The sequence below is a fragment of the Stegodyphus dumicola genome, chromosome 4, assembly GCF_044657685.1.
Source record: "Stegodyphus dumicola isolate Sdum_Otavi_A_Nest chromosome 4, ASM4465768v1".
NCBI classification, from domain to species: domain Eukaryota; kingdom Metazoa; phylum Arthropoda; class Arachnida; order Araneae; family Eresidae; genus Stegodyphus; species Stegodyphus dumicola.
Window position 1 is genome coordinate 141,310,592 of NC_140771.1, and position 22,317 is coordinate 141,332,908.

The following is a 22,317-nucleotide window of genomic DNA, read 5'->3' on the forward strand; positions in this document are numbered from 1 at the left end:
TCAGTAGTCTCAAACTCAAATTGCATGTAGGTCAAATGCAGAATCTGAAAACAGCTGACAGACCAGAATTTTTTTTAACAATAACATTTTTCAAAGGAAATAAAAAATACTGTAAATAAATTTTAAATTTTGCATACTAAATATTTAACAAAGCATATATGAACAATGCTAATAATATATCAAAAGAAAACCATTCAAATTTATATTTATTTTCGGACTGAATTCTAAATTTTAGGACCTGTAAAATACTTTTGTTGGTAACACTTTATAATTCAAATGTGTTGCGCCCAAATGGGATAGTGGTTAGTGATTCTGTCTACTGTACTGAAGGGCCTGTGTTCAAATTCCAGAGAAGACTTTGATGTGTGTAATGTCTTTGTAGCATGTGAGCACTCTAAATATATGGCGGGCGAAAAGTCCTTTCATATGGATTGTTGGGAGACCCTCAGATCAACCCCCAATGTGTCTTCCAAAAAATTGCGGTGGAATTGAGCAAAATCGTACAGTTACCTATATGGTGCCCAAGGTTCTGGCCAGCAACAGGTGTATATATCAGACAAGCAGGATTAGTTCACAACTACAACAATTCAAATGTTAAATTTTTAAGACTGACATATATGTCAAATGCTAACATGCTTAATTAATCATTAAATAGCTTACTTTCATTTAAACTAAAACTAAGAAAATTATGAAAACTTTCTAGTTTACAGGAAAAATTTACTAGGTATTACAAAACTTAAGAGTAAATCATAACAACCTAGTCTCTTTCTGTTAATTGTTAATTATTTCTTTGACACATGGATACAAGTGTATATGTTTTATGTAACTAATTCTAAAAATCTTTATTTCTTACTATAGCTTGACACATAGGGTTTTGTTGCTGATAATGTTTTAGCCTTATAGAGAAATTATTAGAAAGTATCTTCATCGCAGATTGTAGATGCTTGTATGTCAATATAATTCTTTTTCTTATTTTTAATTGTGAAGAAAATGCTGTTTACATACAGAATATATTCCGAAACAAAAAGTAAAATTTAATAAAATCTGCATTTTCAAATCTTTGATAAAATTTATATCATACTATAAATCACTTAACTGTATTTATTAATTTCCTGGTGTGTTATTTATGTTTGTTTTTATGAAAATGAAAATATAAACTTGGAGAACTTCCAAGAACCAAAATCTTGAAAATTTTCAGTACTGCATAAAATATATAATTGAAACGTTTTCACAGCCACCAGTTTGAGACCACTGCCATAGACAGTTCGCAAGATTTTTTTCTGTTTTTTGTAGACCCTTAGGGGTCATTCCAAAATAAAGTCAGGCAGTGTAATATTTATGCAAAAGCATTTCAGAACAGAATGAAGCCAAGGTTAAAGTTTCATCCAAAGCATTCTAAAGCACTCAGATGAAAGCAAAGTGTAAATGCCACATGACAAGTGCACTATTGGGTAAATTTTACATTAGCTAAGTTATTTTGGAACATTAATCGAATACTGAATTTTTTTAACTTCAACTTCAAACTTTTTTTTTTTTTGACTACTGACACTGAACTACTCACTTAGGGTTTCCTGTACAGTAAAAATAAAAAATAAAAAAAAAAAGAGTTATGTTTTTATTTATACATCTTAATTAATGAAAACAGCGCAAGACGCAAATCTAGTAACATTTTTACAGAAAAGAAGCATACAAAAAAGTCAATGCTTTTAATAGGAGGGATGAACCTGACGCTTAATAGCAAGTTTTTAATATGTGCCTTTAAATTAGTTAGGCTTAAGATTAAATCTCCTTGGAGCGTGCTTTCTAGTCTGGTTCTCTCTCTCTTTTTTTTTTTTTTTTTTTTTTCCGTAAGAAGATTAGCTACAGCATTGAAACCTTTCCATGAGATGGTATGAAGATAGAAATGCTATTAAAAACTTTCTTGTGATAGTCCATAATGCAGGATAAGTAACAGGTATGTCTTTCTGAAGCCAGAAGTGCTGATATCCCTTTTTAAACTGCATTTGTTCCAATCAATTTTTCTTGTAACATGCCATCTGATTTTTCAGAATAAAGAATTTTTCGGAATGAAGCCAAATTTCATTTTACTGCTTACATTTCTTTTTAGATTTGGTCGTATACAAATTCATGTATTTATGTTGTATCAAATTACCTACCTTTATTTTTAAAAATATTTGCTTATATATTTGCTTGCCTTCTCAAAATTCAGAAAACAATTGCAGTGCTTATCTCTGACACTTGTATTTATAATTAGTGAAGTACACTGATTCGTAGAAGCATAGGTGATACAAGTCTTACCATCTTTGCATGTCTGAGCAAATGTTGCTAGTGGTATCAAATGTGCAAGTTTGTACAAGTACTGTGATCACAAAGCAAATAGGTACCGACTTAATAAGTTTATGAAATATACTTAATTATTATAAAAGTAGTTATTTCATATGGCTGTCATATTATGTAAGTATTATGTAATAATCTACTATGTAAAATTAGTGTTAAGAACATTATGGTATTTACAGAATGTCTAAAGTTTGGTGGTAACCTGCTTAAATGGGATCCAGTCTTGTGGACCTCTGCTTACATCTCATGTACCCCAAAGTTTTTCTTTTGTTGACCTGAGACCTCTTGGAGTCCATATAAGTAACTTTGGGAATCTGTGGTTTAAATAATTGAAAAAGTTTAATATTAAGCCATATTTACAAGAGTAATTTTCAAAATTTACTCTGTATCAATAAATAAATAAATAAATAACGTGTTAAAAAACAGTGGTGTACTTTCTGATCATCTGCACCCCAACTGAAATGTTATGATTCAGTGAACTCAGTGATTTTTTTAGTCAGTGTGCAAAAGGCAGCAGCCATTTTCTAAACAGTGATACACTAAGAATTCCATGCAAGAGCAATCAAGTAATGAAAGTATAAAAATGAGAAATGTCGGTAATAAAACACTGACCTTTTCTGAGAAGTCTTTCTTTTCTGTACTATTGTTTTTTCCAGTAAACAGCAGTTTGTTTTTGTTTGGAAGAAAAGTCATAGAATTTCTCAAACTCAACATAATATGACTTTGGAATTGCGTACCAGCTAAAACAGGCATGTGCTACTCGCATACCTGGGTTGTCACATATATATTGGTTGGATCATGGGTTGCCACATATGCATTTTGGTGACATACTGCTTTGCCTTGTGAATACTTTTTTGTAACTTCTTGGTTGGGGGTGCAAGTAATCAGGAACTACCAACTATGACAGATATTTAGATTATATTAATATTATTTAAACAAATACATTTGAATGTGTTATTTATTAATTTAGGGTCAGCTTGCTACTTTGGTTACAACTGAAGATAATTCCCAGACTGATTCCAAAGCTGGAATTCCTCAAGTTCATACAATACGTATGGTTTTGCGGCAGCCTGATGGCTCTGAGACTGAACAAAATGTTCCAGTATCTTCATCACGGGTTCCAACTTTGCTTACAAATGATGGGCAGGAGGTTCAGCTAAGTGATGAAAATCAGCTTCAGATGATTTCAACCATAGTAGAACAAGCAGCTTCAGGTGGACTTACTGATGGCAACAATCCAGTACAGTTTTATTTATTTTATTTTATACTTATCATCTGCATATCTGCATAACTCACTATCATTTTTACTAAAATCCTGATCAGCCATGTCAGTAGCCAAAAAACATGGATAATGCAAATAAATAAATAAATCTTTCGAAATCTAATACATGAATACTGCTAAAAAAAACAAAAGAAAGAAGACTTTTGTGAGCATTTTGAGAGAATGGCATACAGTATCCTGTTTAAAATAGAATTTATCTATATTAATGTAGATTTTTTGTTTAAGATTTAGATTTTTTTTTAGTTTTTTGTTTAGGAAACGTGTATTATGTTTTGTTTTGTAAGCAATGTGGACATCTTTTAGACTATTGGCAAAAGATTTCAGAAAGGTCTTATATTAAATTTGGATGCAGTTTGTTCTTTGATGTAGTCTGTTACCGTGTCTCCAAATTCCAATACCCTTCAAGGTCATCCTTGTTATTTTCATCTTTGTCTTCTTTTCTTCAGTCAGTGCATTAAGAAACTGATAAAATTATGTAGCCCTATTTTGAATTTCTACAAACTAGTCAAACTGTTAATAAGGAAATAAAGAATATTATACGAGTGTTTGCATAAGGCAAATCATAGAATCACAAGTTATCTTGAGACCTGAGTTGTGTGAGGATAATTTGTGATTTTGTGATTCTAGGTTCTAAGATAACTTGTGGATAGCATGATAGTGCACATGTTCTTAGTGCTGCAGTTATTTGTGAGTTTTGTGTCCAAAAATGTAATAAATATGGCTGTGCAATCTTTAACCATTCTGCATGAAGTTGCATTATGAAACTTATCCTTATTTTCCTTTTGTGCTTATAATTACTGCTTTATAATGAACATTGTGAGTCTCTTTATGCAAAAAATGAAAATTTGTCGAGATGAAGATAAGTTTTTATGAAAGTGTTTTTGAGGATTAGGAAAATGAGTTGATATAAATGCATAGCAGTTGGAAGACAGTCATGGCACTTTTTCATTAAAGCCATGCTATGATGCATTTTAAAAAAAAATTCTTGCCGTTTGCCTTTGCCTCAATACTATGCATTTTCTTTTACTAAAAAGTAAAAGTTTTACCAAAAGTTTTTTTGTTCTATTCAAGATTTCTCCCCTTTTGACTAAATTTCTGTTAGTATTGATTTAATATAAAATATTCGTATTCTTTTCTGTTTCGGCCATTAAAGTTTTTTCAAAATGATTGGGAATAGAGAAAGAAAGCATTCTCATCTTTCAACAAAGTCCACCAAAAACTTGATGAAGGGCATGGCCTCCATTATTTTTCCTTTTTGTAAATAAGCTCTCGTCAGTTTTCACAATTTTGTTGCATCCATCAATTTTTAACATTAGGACAAGCTACAAGGAATTGGCATTTACCTCTGATATGTAATCATTTCCAGTCATTGATTATGTTATTATTCATCTGAAGCTATTATTCACAAAAATCAATGGACATGGACTCACAAGTAAATGAATCATCATACGGCAGTAATGAAAAATATATGGATCCATTTTGCCACATTTCTATTCAAATAACGTTTTCTTTTTATGCATTATGCATAACCATTTTAATTTAGATTCCATGTTTTAATTCCGTGGAGACATTATTTGAATGTAGTCTTTCTTTGTGGATAATGCCCTTTGAGAAATAGAATAGCCATTTAGGAAATCCCAAATCATGAAATCCATTGAAGCTTTTTTTTTTTTTTTTTTTTTTTTTTTTTTTTTTTTTTTTTTTTTTTTTAAATCTTTTTATTTTTTATATTAAAATCTAGAATCACTATCATAAATTATAATTGCTGTAAAATGTTCTTGGTGCTTTTTTAATGGATATTTTTTAGAAATGAAAAAATATAATTGTAACCATGTAAATCTATTATGACTAACGATATCTAACTATGTGATTTAATTATATATAAATAACAGCTCACCTTTAGTAGTGATTTCTAGATGTTAAGGTGAGTTACCACCTTTCCTAAATCCTTACTGTGGATGCAAGATGCAACATAAAAATATAAAAATTAACGCAAAACTTTATTCCTTACAGCTAATGAGTCTTAAAAGGAAACAAAACAGTCTTTCACCTCTGGTGCTTCAATGGCATATCTCTGGTGCTTCAGTTGCACCTCTGGTGCTTATATTAAATACTGTGTGTTAACTGCGTTACAGCTGCACCAAATGTATATGAATCTATGACTCTTAACTGGGTTAGACAAAGTGCAGCTGACTTTCAACACTTGCCAACCGTACCAGCGTCAGGCATTCACATCTCTCTCTAAGCAGGTAATCGCAGTAACAACAGCCAAGCGTCTGTTATGAGTCATGCTGATTATTATTTTACTTCTCAATTTAGACACACATTAAATTTACATAAACCTTTGGACTCAGCAAAATGAGGCATAATGAAAAAAATCAATATAAAGTTAACTGTTAGTAAAATTCAAATCGCTAATCTTCACTAATTAAAGTCACTAATCTTTTTTAAATTATGTGGGACTGTTATAAATGTAAAATGTAAATGTTTGAAGAAATTTTTCAATTTAATGCTAAATACCCCAAAAAAATTATGAAGTTGACTCTGTTCCTGAATTTGTTTTATAATTAAGTTAAATATTAGATTAGGTTTGATAATAATGCATCCTACTTTCATATTTATTTTATTCTTACAAATTACATAAGTGAAGTTCGTAGATAATTGCTTTAGTTTTTAGATAATTGCTGTAGTTCCTATTTGCTGATAGCTAATTTTTTTCATTGATTGTTCTTAAATGTACTTAATTTTCACATGCAGAAATGTGTACAAACCCTGCAGAAATATTGTTCTCAAGCTTATAAATAAGTGAAGTGAACTTTAGTAGTTATTTAACTATTTAAAACTTCTCATTACATATTCTGTATTTTTTGCAGGTCATTTTGAATGTCGGTAATGCATACCAAACTGTCACAGTTGTTCCTACTAATGGCAATTCTGGAGAAGTCAGTTATATGTTCATTGTTGCTCAGTCAGATGATGATAAAGATCCAACAAAGGAAATGGATCTGGATATGTCAGTTTATGACTTCAATGAAGGAGAAAAACATGGTGAAATTGTTGCTGAAGAAGTGGCAGCTGATGGTACTAAAACAAGGACTATAAGAATTACTCAGAAGAAAAGTCAAATAGTCACACAAGCTCATATGTGTAATTATTGTAATTATACAAGTCCAAAGGTTAGTTGTAGTTTGTATTTTTGCTCTGCCCTTTTGGGGAGGAAAGTTTAGTATAATAAATTCAGTCCCAGTATTTCTTTTTCATAAATTAGTAGCACTGTTAGTAGTTGTATCTGCAGTGAAACCATAATTATCACATAAAGCTGTACTGCTGGTATATTTTCAGTTATTAATTTGTATGAAGCTGGTATTTCAGCATGTCTGAACTTTTTCTCTCTTTAAATTGATCATTAAAAAAAAAAAAAAAAAAAAAAAAAGATTAAAAAGAAGTGATGTGTCACTCTTCCTTTCTTTCACTTAAATGTTTAGAGATAATTGTACAGTTAGTTATTCATAGATTAATTTCAATATAATATTAATGAAAGGAATTTGAAACATTCTGAGATTTAAGAGTCTAGATGATATGAAAATTCTAGAAATGAAGTAATAAAAAAGAAACTTATGGTATTGATAGTTTTAACAGTAAGCAAAATTAAATAATAATGTTCTGAACCAATTGACATTTTGACTTGAATATTTAATGAAGGATAATGATGATTTTTACACACTATGAAAATGGACAAAAGGAACATGAATATTTACAAGAAAACTCTTACAGTAAAGAAAAACAGATACAAGTTCTTTCATCTTTAGAACCTGTACATGTCTTCTGTTGTTATAGCAACCTTGTCTGCATTTTTTTCACAAGGTTTTATCAGCCAGTGTGCAGTGCCGTCTGTCGGATGTGAGAGATGACATTCCACACATAAATATCAGAAGTTGTTACATATTATAATGATAGTGATATAAATTTATGTTATGTAATTATTTTTTTTCATTATCTTGTATATTGATATCTGATTTTATAACATTGTTAAAACTTTAAATAATGTTTATATGCTTCGCGTTTCAAAAAATAATGTTTATATGCTTCACGTTTCAAAAAATAATTTATTTAGGCATTTTAAATAATAGAAATTTTTGTTTTGTAATGACTCATCAGTGGTCAGGTGGCTGCAGAAACACTGCTTGATTGTTATGTCCAGAATTCAACCCTTGGTGATAGAATGAGTTGGCTACCTAGCTGCATTCATTGTTTATCTCATATGTAAAGCAAAATTAGCTAGTTTCCATAAATTATTTTGAAAACTTACCATTCCTCTAAGCAGAAATCCTCATACTGTGGAGTATTCAATTAACTTGATCTTTGTTTTGGGTTAAATAGTCATTATTTTTAGTATATAAGTTGTGTCTATTATAAATAACAACACTAGTCTGTGTTGTTTCAACTGCATAGTGGAAGTTAGAAGTGGCCACAGTATATTACTATCTTGACTTAACAAAAATAAATTAGCTCTGCAAGTTTGTTCGTTTATGTGAGAGTTAGAATTTCCCATTAGGTGTTCTGAATATACTGAATTGTATATGCTAATATCTGTTTCAATTACTGCATACATTTTTAATTGGTTGTACTATTTTATTGTAATTGTAAATGTCTTATATGTGTATCTCAAAAATCTTTTAAATATGTTAAATTAACTTGTCATGCTACATTAATAAACATTGACTTGAGATATTTTTTAATACTAGCATTTGCTTGGTAAGAATGTTCTATATTTCATTTTGCTTTAACCAATATTTTAAATACACTGTTAAAACAAATGCAACTGTAATCAATTTAATGCACACTAAAGTAAAAATAACTGAAATCGATATTCTAAACTTTTTTGCATCTGGTACAGGGAGAATTGAGTTCTTGTGTGGATGCAAACCTCCGATTCACTGTGAGCCCCAAGCAGCTGCACGAATAAGACCATTGAGCACTAGTAGTTTGACCCCAGTTCCTGTGAAAGTGGTGCTGCATAGAGTTTTCTACTGAGTATTATGAATACAAGCTAATTTCTATCTGAAAACTCTCTTTGTTTAGACACTTAACCCTCGCCTGTTTGTCGTAATTGATAAGCAGATTTTACTGTGTCCCCAAGTACAATACACTGCTAAGATTAATATATATATAAAAACTTCCATAAAATTGGCTTTTGTCAAAATGTCTGGATTCCAACATATACTGTTTTAACTTTATAGCTATGTATATTATTCATGAATTGTACAGTTAACCCCTAGAATGCTACCCAATCATCTCCTGGACAAAATCCACAACAAATAACCTTTTCCTGCCTTCCTTAAAACAGGAAGTGGGATGTGCAACTCCATACCTAAGTGACCTTGGCCATTACAGATTAGGACATACCTTCTCACCAAAATATTTCCGCAGGTGGCATTTCTAAAACAATATTCTTCTCAGAGACGAATGGTTAGCTGTATCATTTGCATTTTGGAAACTGACTTGGATTTATTTCTGTGTTGCCTTGAAGGTGTCAAAGCGTTTTCATGAAAAAATCTTTTGGGGTAGAACTGAGGCTATAATCCAAGATCTGTTAAAAGTACTAAGTGATGAAGAAAATTCTAATTTGGGGAATGAATTATAGAAAGATGATTTTGTTGAAGTTGAAAATCCCAAATTCTCAGATAGCGACAAAGATGAAATTGATTTGACAGTAAAGATGAAGAAGAAATTATACTTGAAAAACAAACCCAGGAAGATGAAAATATGAAGCTGAAATACGAAGCTAAAAAAGACAGTGCTAAATAAATTGAAAAATTCACCTGTGGTAAAGATAAGTGGTCATCTATTCATAAATCGTAAATCAAGCAATGCAGTAACAACATCTCACAGTATTATTGAATTTATTAAAGGAGTGAGCCACAAAAGGGCCCGTAGATACATTGGATCAGATGTGCAGCAATATGTCATGTAGTAGAAAAACTTGCCAATGGCCTCTTAGTGTGTTATATATGTGCATGATATGGCTTGAAAAATCTGGAAAAGCTTTATTGAGAAAAAAGTTTATGATAAAGCTAAATGAAGATTTTCTTATTCCATGGATGAAGAAGCATCTCAACTTATCAACTTTGCATCGATCAACAACAGTTTTAAGGGAACTATTGAAATTAGATTCAACCTCCCAAACAATCTGACAATAAAACATTTGTGCATTTTGCCCATGCAATTTGTGCAGAATGATGCACAAGTTTTGTCAGTGATGTTCCAGAGCACTGAGCAAAGAACATCATGCCAATACATGTAAAGTCTGCTTTGAGAATAAATAAGTGATACTTTCTTACTTATTTGAAGTTCGCGAGTCATAAAAGCATCTGCAGGTAGTACAATTTTATTCTAATTAGCATTTAAAATAGGTTTTAAATACACTTATGCATGCTTCATCTTGGAGATGAATGGTTACCATTCCTGTAAGTTTTTCAAAGAGTAACATTCTAGGGTTAAAAAAAAGTTAATTGCAGAATTATAATAATAATTGCACTTAACATCTTATGGTTATTTATGTGTATAATAGAAACTTGAAAATTTCAAATGATGAATGCATATTTTTTACTATTGCTACATAGATGTATATACAATAAATGAATAATAAATTAAAATAAAAGCCATTTCATGGTATAATTTAAAACACTGCTTGTTATTTAGAATAATATGTGAGTTTCTGCTGTTTGGTTCTTTCTTTGCAAAATGCATGCCTTTGTGTATTTTCCTTTATTATTTTAATCATTTTGAGAAATGTTGTCCACCTAAATGTTAGACTTTCTCAGAAAGTTTTGGTCCTATTTTCTGCAGGATTTTAAAATTTTCTTCGTTATCTAATGAATAAGAAATTAAGATGGAATTATGTCATTTTAAATTAATTTATTAAAGGCATGTAAGAACCCAAACACCAGTTTGCTGTTCCATTTCACAGTTTTTGAAACAAGTAAATGTATGAGGTGTAATTCCTCATTATGTAATTCATTTATGTTTATGTGCCAAATTTTTCAGAACTGTTATAAATGCAGAGTTGTTGCTAATAATCAATTTCAGGTTCATTCTCTAACAAAACTTTTAATTAAATATTTCCTTCCATTCAGTATGCTCAGCTTGAAAAAAACAATAAGAGTATCAAACAAAATATAACCATTGTAAAACAACCATCAAATTGCATTGTATTCTTTCACTATCTGTTAACTTCCAAAAATTCAAATAAACTACTGCTTTACTGTATTGAATTGGATGTAGCGGGTTGCCATTGACATTTTTCTCTCCATCTTGTTTGATAAAGTGGGAATACTAGAGGATATTGAACCATATCAAGTGATACTCATGGTGTTTTTATGATGTAAGAGCATATCTCATCTGAAGGTGTATTATTTCTTTTTTCTTTTTTAATTAGCCTACATTTAGGGGCCTGTTGCAGTTGTGATTGGTTTTACTTCATAAATCCACTTCTATTTCATACATCAGGAATGAAAATGTTAAAGATAAAGTATTTGTATTAATTGATTATAGGAATAAATAGTTTGTTGAATTAGATAAAATTTGATTAGTAATCTTGGCTGCTTCTAATGCAGTTGAGCTGTGACTAAGCTGTTTAATGTAATGATAAATAGTAGATATTTGCATGCAATTTTTAATCCATGCTTTATAATATGTGCATATTTTCTAAATGTATAAGCTTATTTTTCTTCAGTGTTTAAATTATTATATAATTTGAATTAAATTTAGTTTAAAACATGTTTGTTTACAACTATATATCAAAATTTATCTTTAACAACTAATTTTTTTAATTGTTTTAGCGATATTTATTGTCACGTCATATGAAGTCCCATTCAGAAGAACGGCCTCATAAGTGTGGAGTGTGTGAGAGAGGTTTTAAAACTCTTGCTTCCTTACAGAACCATGTTAATACACATACAGGAACACGACCTCATTGCTGTCGGGACTGTGATGCATCTTTCACAACATCAGGAGAATTAGTGCGACATGTGCGTTATAGACATACACATGAGAAGCCTCATCGGTGCACAGAATGTGATTATGCTAGTGTAGAACTAAGTAAATTGAAAAGACATATGCGTTGTCATACTGGGGAGCGTCCTTACCAGTGTCCTCATTGCACTTATGCAAGTCCTGACATGTATAAACTTAAGCGCCATTTGCGAATCCATACAGGTGAAAAACCATATGAATGTGATATTTGCCAAGCTCGCTTCACTCAGTCCAACAGCCTTAAGGCTCACAAGCTCATCCATTCAGGAAACAAACCTTCTTTTCACTGTGATTATTGTCCTACTACATGTGGCCGTAAAACAGACCTCCGTATTCATATGCAGAAACTACATACCAGTGACAAACCTCTGAAGTGCAAACGCTGCGGAAAAACATTTCCTGACAGATATTCCTATAAGGTAATGTTTTTTTTTTATTTAATTACTTTAAATCACAGTTTGAATGATGAAATACCTGACTAATTTTAATGATTTAAGTTAATAAGTGGATACTTACATATTGTTCCATCAACTGTGAAAGTTGTCTACCATCGAACTGTGAAAGTGACAGAAATCCCACCATTGTAACAGTCATTCATGTGGAATTCTGAGCTACATTCTATCTGTAGCTCTTGCCCCCCCCCCAGAAAAAAACACTGTCATTGCACAATGCTCTTCAATTGGGCTTCCTAAAAAGTTCCTTTCGTAAATTTCTATTATTTTGTTAGACCTGCATGCTTTACTAAAAGCTCTGTTTAACAGGCTGTTAATACAGATTCCCGCATGTGTCCCCCCCAATTACTGTTTTGTTAGCCATACCCATTTCTTACCTCCCTTTCAACAGATGTTAATTCTTCGGACCAGCTGTAAATAACAGGAATTTATCACAAATAGCATTTCCCCCTCCCAAAATGCAAAGGGAAAATAGAGCAATAACAGTAAATTTATATCTTTGTTACAAAAACTAAAGGTGATTTATTGAATTGTAATTACATGAAATGAAAGCGCAAGTGTTGTGACCATATCATAATAAATGGTTCGATATGGTCATCCATATCCATAATTCACACTAAATCGCCCTGTTTGGTGGCAGTTTCATGATGGATGGGGTAATATGCAAGTACCAATAAATGTTATATATATATTTTTTTAAAAAAAAGAAATGTATAAACAATGCACACATTTAATTAGTTTTAGATTTAGCATTGGCTTTGTGTATACTAGAGCATGAAAAGAAAGTTCAATTTGATTCAAAAAATGTTGTTGCATTGAATTCCTATTTATTGAAATAGTTTTACTATTTATTTTGCCTCTAAAGAAATTTCTTCCAAGGTGTTTATTGTTTTCAGCAAGTGGATTTAATATCCTTGCAGTTGGTATATCTTGCACAATAAAGAGGACAGTTCTATATTTACCGTTCTACTGAACCAATTGTCTAAATTTAACTTGCATTTTCCATGTCTTGAAAGCGTGACTTAAGACTAGTTTATACCTGTCCAAGCAAGCCCCTCACTATGACTTATTTGACAATGTAAACGCTCACTTTGTCTGAATAGAAACGTAGGGGAGATGAGTCAATGATTCTACTTCTACTTTGAACCAGTTGAACATCTGTCCGGACAGTCAGTAACTCCAAGCAGTGTTCGCAGAGATGTCATGCCCAATTTTTCCGTTACAACAAAAATGCCAAGATGGAGCCATAATCTAACTATGGCATTTTTTAATGCGTATGCATCTTGTGAAGTATTATGGGATACTTCACTACCTGAATATTATAACAATTATTTACTAATACCTAAATATAATGTAAATATAATTACTGATCAGAATGAATTTAGGTTTTTGATATTGTAGAAAAAAATTAAATTAGGGTCTCGGATTCAGAATATTTATTTTAAACGTATTTATTTCTGAATTTTGTTTAATCAAAAAAAAAACAATTAAATCATATGTTATTCAACTATGCAATAAAATATAGTTCCAATTAAAAAAATAAATGAAATGGCAAACTTTTTATTTCATTGATATAAATTTCGAAAAACCAGTTACTCATGGCCAATAACACCTAATAAAACATAATCCAAAATTTTGTTTGTAGACTTTCCTTTTTATTTGAACAACAAGTTAGATTTTATTTATAAACGATCAGTCGGAAGTATTAAAACCAAAATTGTCGACAGAAGGGATATGAGGCTATTATTAACATATTAAAACTTGAGGGTGTTGGAGAGTTCAAGCAAAAGATTAATAATTTTCGCTCAACCTCATACACAGAAAATGACCTTAAACACTTCTGAAATAAATATGCTGATTGCGCATTTTGACACTCTAAATAAATATTGCAGAGAACTGTAAGAGTCACCTGTCCCCAGAAACCGAAGCACTATCTGGGCTTTAATTTTGCTGGCAGAGCATCTCAAAAGAACACTCCCCCCCCCTGAATAAGTGAAGTGACCATTTCCAATTAATTTAAATCATAAAATAAAGTTTCAAATTATCCTTCACGCATCCTGGTGAAGTTTTTGCGACTTTGGATATCCTCGCCCCGAACTTCATTTAATAGTTGATTTAATGCTCCCGATTCATCATGGTGAGCTACCCAGTCATATTTTGATTTCCTTTTCTTCTTTCGCCCCCCCCCCAAGAGCAGAAATTAATCTGTTGGAAACTGCTTCGCAAACTTCAAGCACAGAAACTTGCACGTTGGTATCCATTTTGGAAACAAATAGAGGCGATGATTCAGTCTGGCTTTGATTGGTGTAAACAATCTATCAGATTACAGGTCCGTTCACTTAGTTTGAGACGCTCGGATGAAGGGCTCGCCAAAAGTCACTCAGAGAAGTGTAAACTGGCCTTTAGGATATACATTAGATTTATATATAGCATTATTCTAACATAGGTATTCCGACCCAAAATCGGACTTTTTCTGAAATAAGATACAATTTTTTTTCCATATTTCAATTCTACAGCTCAAATTATGCCAAAGGGCCAAGTTTTGTAAAAAATAGCACTAGTAGTTTTTAAAAAAATTACCTGTGAAAATTTTAGCTCCTCCGTGTTGATTGAATTTGGAATATATTTATTAACATCTTTTCTTTTTTTTTTTAACACTTATTTGATTCTTCCATCTAACATTTCAAAATTGAGGCTCATTCCAAACAAAATATTCCCATTTTTTTAGATTTATTTTTAAAATTTGTATTTTTAAATAATTGTTATAAATTTTTTGGAAAAAATTTTGCCATCATCTTAAATTAGATGGGTTTCTAAGCATACCTTTAATAAATTAAGAGTTTCCCCCCCCCAACATTTTTTAAGCTATATTTGAATTTACGTTTTGGCATGTTTTGAAATTTGGCTTATTAGCGATAATAACAAAAATATGGTTTACACACATTGTTAAAATTATTGGAAAAAAATGAACGATGGACCTTTTATCCGCTCGTGCACAAATTGAATAAAAAGGAAAGTAAGTTGGTTACTATAAATTAAGAATTTCGCCAAGTGAATTATTCTTAGTGCAAACTGAAAAAAAAAAAAAAAAAAAAAAGTGCGTGACGATAAATTTTTCCATAAATTTTTTACCAAAATTTGCAAAATTTAATATCTAGGCATAATTTAAGTCATAGAATTGAAATATGGAAAAAATTGGTATGCTATTTCAGAAAAGTCCAATTTTTTTGGGTTAAAATACCTGCGTTAGAATAATGCTATATATAAATCTAATATATATCCTAAGTTGCACTTTGAAGTAATTTAAAACGCAAGTTAAGTTTCGACAATCAGTCCAGTAAAACAGAAAATATAGAACTGTTCCCCCCTTTTTTTGTGCAAGGTGTAATTCTTTTCTTCATGTAATGATAATTTAAAATGCAATGATACCATAGCAAGTTTTTTCATACCATTAGGCCCTGTTTTTATAATAATTCATTTATGATTACCTGTTTATCTCAAAATTGTTTTATGCATTAAATTGATTTATACATCTTTAAATATTTTAATAAATTTTAATGGTAAACTCTGAGTCTGAAATTTTCTAAGTGTAATTTAATTATTTTTTTACTTATTTGTGCATACATTTATCACCATTTTTGCAATATGTAAAATGTAAATTTTGTAAAAAGTTGATGCATTTTATTTATGTTATATATAGTATAAGTTAAGGGTTAGAGGACTACTCTTCTAATATATGGTTAAATGCATTGGAAATTCTACTTGTAAGTTATATAATATTGCTTCTGAAAGAATATTATTTTTTGTCTCAAAGAAATCTTTATTCCATATTAACCCTCTGGCTGATTATCCCGAGATTTCCACGGGCAACTCAAATGTAGCAAAATTTGCTCATCCCGTGATTTCCGTAAGCATATGTTTTTCTTCCTTTATTGAGGAGTGCATCCCATTTTTCCCCCGTTTAACCATTAAAATAAATTATATACAGTATTAAGCGTTTAGTTTATGTTTTGGCCAACAGATATCGTTAAGTAGTCCACTAAATTGCGGCATTTAAAGGCACGTGGTATTAGCACTCAAACTTCATTTTTTGCTGCTTTTTTCTAACAGAAATGGCTGCTAAAAAACGTTCAGCGATTATCTTTATTATTTAATTAAATTATTGAATTATTAATTAGATTTATTGATTAGATTGTTAATTAGATTTATTGAATCTGGTGCAAAGACTGTGAAGTTGGACTTTGCCTTGAATCCTGTTTTGAACTCTATGATACTAAACTGCATTTCTAAGGTATTTTTCCCTCAGCACTTTATATTTTCTTAAATTTTATACATTTTACTTTTTTATATTATGCAACAAATAGAAATTAACTGTAATTCGACTGAAATTTATTTAAAAAAAATGAAAAAAAAAGATTTTTTGTGATAACATCTGAAATTTTTCTAGCAACTTAGTTCCTCATAATAAAAATCTATATAAAAAATATTTTTAGAAAGAAAAAGTGCATCTTTCAATTCTTCAATGAAACAGTTTCGGTCCACAAATTGAGCAGTCAGAGGGTTAAATATCTGTAGGCATGTATATTGATTAAAGTAGATAAATCCATAATTTGAGAGTCTGAAGTAATAAGTTTAACAATTTGTATTTTTCTTGATAATAAATTTTAAAAATCTGCTATGGTGATTCATTATAAGTCTTTTTTTAACAGCCTATTAATATTTACTATCAACTTCTGTGTAAAGAGCTAATATGATGTCTGCTTAACATCTTGTGTATACATAAGAAAATGCCCAGAATTAATTTATTTTTCTTCAAATGTTTTCTTTTATAAAAAAAAAAAAAATTGCTTTTTTTCTGCTTTATATTGTTGTTACATATGCTACTCGGTATTGTGTATAAATGGGAGGGGTAATATTTTTTATTAATTATCCAAATATCTTGAGTTGAAAACATTGCTGTTCTGCAGTTTTGATAAATCTGTCTCTATTACAGTTGCATTCAAAAACTCACGAAGGCGAAAAATGTTTCAAGTGTGATTTGTGTCCATATGCTTCAATTTCCCAACGTCACCTTGAATCTCATATGCTAATTCATACAGACCAGAAACCATTTCGTTGTGATGTGTGTGATCAAGCATTTCGACAAAAGCAGCTTTTACGGAGGCATAAGAATCTCTATCATGATCCAAATTATGTGGCTCCACCTCCAAAGGAAAAGACTAATGAATGTTCAGAGTGTGGAAAAGCTTTTCGTCACAAAGTGAGTTTATAATCATCTCTATCTGTAGAGCAATTGTTTTAAAAGTAGGGTAAAATTTTAATATTGAAATTAATACAGAGTATAGGTTGGCTGTATTTCAGTAAAAGAAGACAAAAAAGTGAAGATTCTAAGGTGTAAATTTCAACAGGATATCTTTTTTTCTTTGGGGGAGAGAGCAATTGTTGGCTGGGATTTAAAAAAAAAAAAAAGATGACCAAGTTAGAAGCTGTAAACAAAATGTATATTTATTTATAAGGGTTAGATATAAAATAAAGATAATGCATAAGCAGTTTATTTACAGAATATAAATTTATATCGATAAACTAAACCAGAAAGGGGAGACTTCACTTGCTTTATGTTCTGTTTATCTTCCATCACCTGACTATAAACTCATCTGCACATTTGTGACCTTTTATTGGGGATAAATACAGAAAAAAATAATAAATTAAAAAATGCTTATTTTAAACTTATTATTTGCATTAAAAATAATGTATGCAATCAAAAAAAAAAATATTGTTAGCTTTGAACCATTTTTGTGTAAGTAACCTTCACATATGAAACTGTCACTCTTCACTGAGTATCTTATAAATTGAAGTTTATATAATCTCTCTTGTGTTTATCCAGTACAAGGATCACTTTCTGCATTGTAAGGTACTGGATATTTTCTATGTTTTTGTGAAGTGATGAAGCATTTATAGTGCTGCAGTTCGCAGTAAATAAATTATCTTTCAATTTGCAGAACTCTCATTCTTACCTTTATAATAAACTGTCGTAATTGTCATTGTTGATGCATCTCCATTAGTGACCAAATCACCTTCATGTGATCACCAACAGAAATGTCTTCAAAGACTTGAGTAAATGAAAGCAGTTAAAAGTGTTTCTCGTCCCAAACTCACTCCAGCTTCAAATGTAAGCAGTCCTTCCAATGTTTAAAACAAAATCTGACCCAAGTCATATTCAACTGTCAAATAGTACAACCCCTAGCAGATCAGATATTAGAACAAATGTATCCGATTTCAAGATTCAGAAGGCTTTGTTGAGCCATATAGACACCTTATTAAAATGATTTCAACTAAATCTGTTGAAAAATCCTGAACAGCAACTAATAGTTTAGCCAACAAGTTTCAGCTGCTTAATGGTGTGCCATATTTGGCAATACATCCTCCACATCAGTCGATTGAAAACTCTGCACAGAAACCTATTCTCCTGTCACCAGTCTATATTAAGCATAAGGCTTGACTTTTTTTTCCCCTGTCACCTCAGTTTAAGAAGGCTACTATGATTCCTACCAAAAGAGAGATTTCTTAAAACTTTTCACTATTAATGATGCAGATTATCATGCTTTAGAATTCTTCCTCATTCATAAAATGGTTGAATATAGGTCATATAAATTTAAGTCTGAATGTCCCTCTAAGCTTACTGTTTGAGGCTTACCCTCTGTAACTCTTGTCAGTGTCTTATAGAAGTACTGAGATATTAAATTCACAAAATCTTACATATAGAGAAGTTTAAAAATAAAATGAAACTTCCACTTTTCTGTGTGCAGATCTACAGTAGCCTGAAAACAGATTCCATCTATAATGAAAGTAATCTCATGGGTACACTTATGAAAATTGAATGACTTCGTGGAAGAAGAAAACCATTTCAGTGCTGGCATTGTCAGGGTTTCTTTCACTGCTCAGAGGTTTGTAGCGTGCCACAGAAGTGTGGTTATTGTGCAGAGCCTTATCAGGTTAGGGCACTTATCAGGTTCTTAAACTTTTTGTTGTGGGAACCCCATAGTATTTACGAAAATTTTGTGGGACCCCAGAAGCATTTCGCAAATCCGACATGCACATGAGTGAAATTATCAGTTTCTTCACTTCTGCTGTAATATACTATTGCAATTTCATATCATTATCTTTAATTTTTGAAGTAAAATGAACGTTTCTATTATAAATGAATGCATCGAAACGTTTTCCTTTTGCCTGTATTGTCATATCTTTATCTATTTTTAGATACATTATGTAAAAATATTTGATAATTGTAAAATAAGTTAAGGAAATATCAAAATTGTTAAAATTTCTGGTGACTCCCTAATTGGGGTCACCACCCACAGTTTAAGAAACTTGTTTAGAGAATGTCCCAAGTCATATGAAGATCCTATGAAATGTGCTAAGTATGGTGGCTCTCATCGTGCCAGTTGGAGGTCCTGCTCTTAATTAGCCTGATTTCCCTGGATTGAAGAAAAGTAAAGAAAGAACAAGTAAAGAACAAAAATAAACCGACCTTACCAAATCCAGTCTAACTGTGGATCCTTCCAGAAAATTTAAATTCTAAACCAGTAGCTGCAGTATCAAACTCTAGAAGTGCCCATCCTGGAGTTTTATACTCCAGTATTTTATCTTGACAAAAACAGGTTGCTCCTTCTCTTGTTCCAAATTTATCCGTCTCCACAGGAACTAATTTGATCCTAAATTGCACTGATATTCTCTCAGCTATTATTCAGAATTCAAATCAGCCTTGTATTATATATATGTTATTATATATACCGTATATGCCCGCGTATAAGTCAAGATATTTTGGACAAAACTTCAAACAAAAGACAAAGACTTCAAAGTGGGGGGTCGACTTATACGCAGGGCCATAAAAAATTAAAAGAATCGGAAGTTCAAAAATTTCTTTACATAATGCAGTTGTTTTCTTCCCGCACTCAAATTGGACGACTTATTAAATAAGTCACTTACTTGAAGTAATTTCATGACTTAAATTATATGATGAACTAATCACAGAGTTTCATACTTTAACTAGAGTAAGTTTCGATTAAACCAAAGAATTTTCGGCCCCAAACAACCGATCAATATCGAGCAATAAAAAAGTTTCACCAACACGCCAAGAAAAGAGAAATGCAGATAGTTTTTATGTACGTATAAGTCTTTATAATAGTTATTGTTCATTCATGAAATACTTTTATTAACAGGCATACACGTCAAAATCTAAAAAAATAGCCCACGCAATAAATGAACAGTTTTGAATATTTCTTTTAACTTTTAAAAAGGGGAAATGCAGATAGATTTTACGTACGCGAATCTTTTCCGGAACAAATTCTAGAAGGTTACTATATACGATCAACTTCAAATTCTAGAAGGCAACATTAAAAAGCCCAATATTACATTAACTGCTCAGTGGGTTAAAGATGCTTGGAACGAAATACCCTCTGAAATGATTATAAAATCATTTAAAAAATGTTGTATTAGCAACGAACTAGATGGCACGGAAAATGATGATTTTTTTTAAAGTGAAAATGACGACGAAGGCTCTAGTAGTGATTGTAACAATATAGAGTTCGAGACTGAAAATATGTATGATGACGAGCCAATGACGACAGATGAGTTCTATGAAATGTTTGACGAATCTGACCATGAATCGGATGTTGAAGGATTTTGATTTTGTTTATTTACCAAGGTATTTTTTATCGTATATTTACTTTTTTTCTCAGATGATTCTGAATAAATGTAGTACTTAAAAAAAAATTTTCGAAGTTTCTCGATCGATTTCCTAAGTGGGGGGTCGACTTATATGCGGGTTTCTTATTTTCTACGACTTTTCTATGTCGGAAGTGGGGGGTCGACTTATACGCGGGTATATACGGTAATAAAAAAAAATTTACTCTATATTAGCTTTCAAAGCAGCACTGCTTCAGCTCAGAGTGGTTTCATATGGTGCTGACAGAGTGGTTTCATATGGTGCACTATGTTTTTTAGAGTTATGTAAATCTCCAGTTTTCTGATCGACCCCCAACAAAACTTTCAAAGGCTTTTTTTTTTTTTTCTGGAATGATAACAGTATTATACCTAAGCTTTACGAATTTAGAGATTATGTGTCTGAGAAGAGGTTTGACATTATTCTTGTTCAAGAGATCAATCTCCAACCAGGGAGAGTTCCCAAGCTTGCAAACTGCAATATTTATCATAATGACATACAAGCTATGTGTATGAGTTAAATTCCATGATTTCTTTTCCAGATAAGATATTTTCAGGTTTGCCTCAGGTTCATTAATTAGTCCATATTGTTTCAATATCTTCAATAATGACATGCCAAAATCACTGAGTGCCGCTCTAGCACTTTATACAGATGATGTGGACATCCTTCTCAACTGTCATGCCTGGATTTTCTTGTTCCTAAAATTCAGAGTTATCTGTCTAGGTTATATACTTTGGTTGAGTACCTGGAAAATTAAAATTAATGCCAATAAATGCACTGCTATGATCTTTTCACAATTCCATCTTCTATACTCTATCATTAATTTAAAGTTTTTCTACAATAACCTAACCTAGTGTAATTGTTATAAATACCTGGGTCATACCTTGGACTCAAAATAGTCTGGCATCTTTATATTGAGAATGTGCTTAAAAAGTGAAGATAGTCAGATCCCAGTTATATCCATTATTTGCTCAAAAGAGCAATCTGTCAATTAAAAACAAAGTTCTCTTTATTTCTGTTATAAGACCTGTTTTTATGTATACTTAAAATTTATTTCCTAACATTGAACAACTTGATAACTGTGCACTTCAAACTCTGCTTGCCTATGACTCATCCATTCAAAACTCTGCAAAAAGAGCTCGCTCTGTGATTGGCTGCTAGTATGGCATCTTCCTGCCAGCCAAAAATAAACACCACTCTTCTCTACAGTGCCATCAGAGATGGATGCTGCAAACTGAGCTGTTATTTCCTTAAGTTAAAGAAATATTTTTCATCTTCTCACAATAAAAAAAATCAGATACCTCTACAATACCAATCTTCAGAAATGATCATCACGCATTATAATCAATTTGTTCAATACTATTACAAGGGTTGCTATTTATATATTTCTGGCTTAATAATAAAAAAAAAACAAATGTTTATTTTTTTTTTTTCCCAAACTATTTTCCAAGAAGATCAATACACTTTTGCATGTGTTTGAACCAACTTTC

General features: G+C 31.2%; 1 protein-coding gene across 2 annotated transcripts in view; it reads left to right on the forward strand.

The window, feature by feature from the left end:
* Window positions 1-22,317, forward strand: part of LOC118197673 (uncharacterized) — an 81,623-nt gene that overhangs the window by 32,625 nt on the left and 26,681 nt on the right. For both annotated transcript variants that reach the window (XM_085815560.1, XM_085815561.1), the window contains 4 exons: window positions 3,308-3,577; window positions 6,493-6,795; window positions 11,461-12,072; window positions 17,099-17,365. In XM_085815560.1, coding sequence (XP_085671686.1) covers window positions 3,308-3,577; window positions 6,493-6,795; window positions 11,461-12,072; window positions 17,099-17,365 — 1,452 coding nt within the window. The remainder of the gene's footprint in view (window positions 1-3,307; window positions 3,578-6,492; window positions 6,796-11,460; window positions 12,073-17,098; window positions 17,366-22,317) is intronic.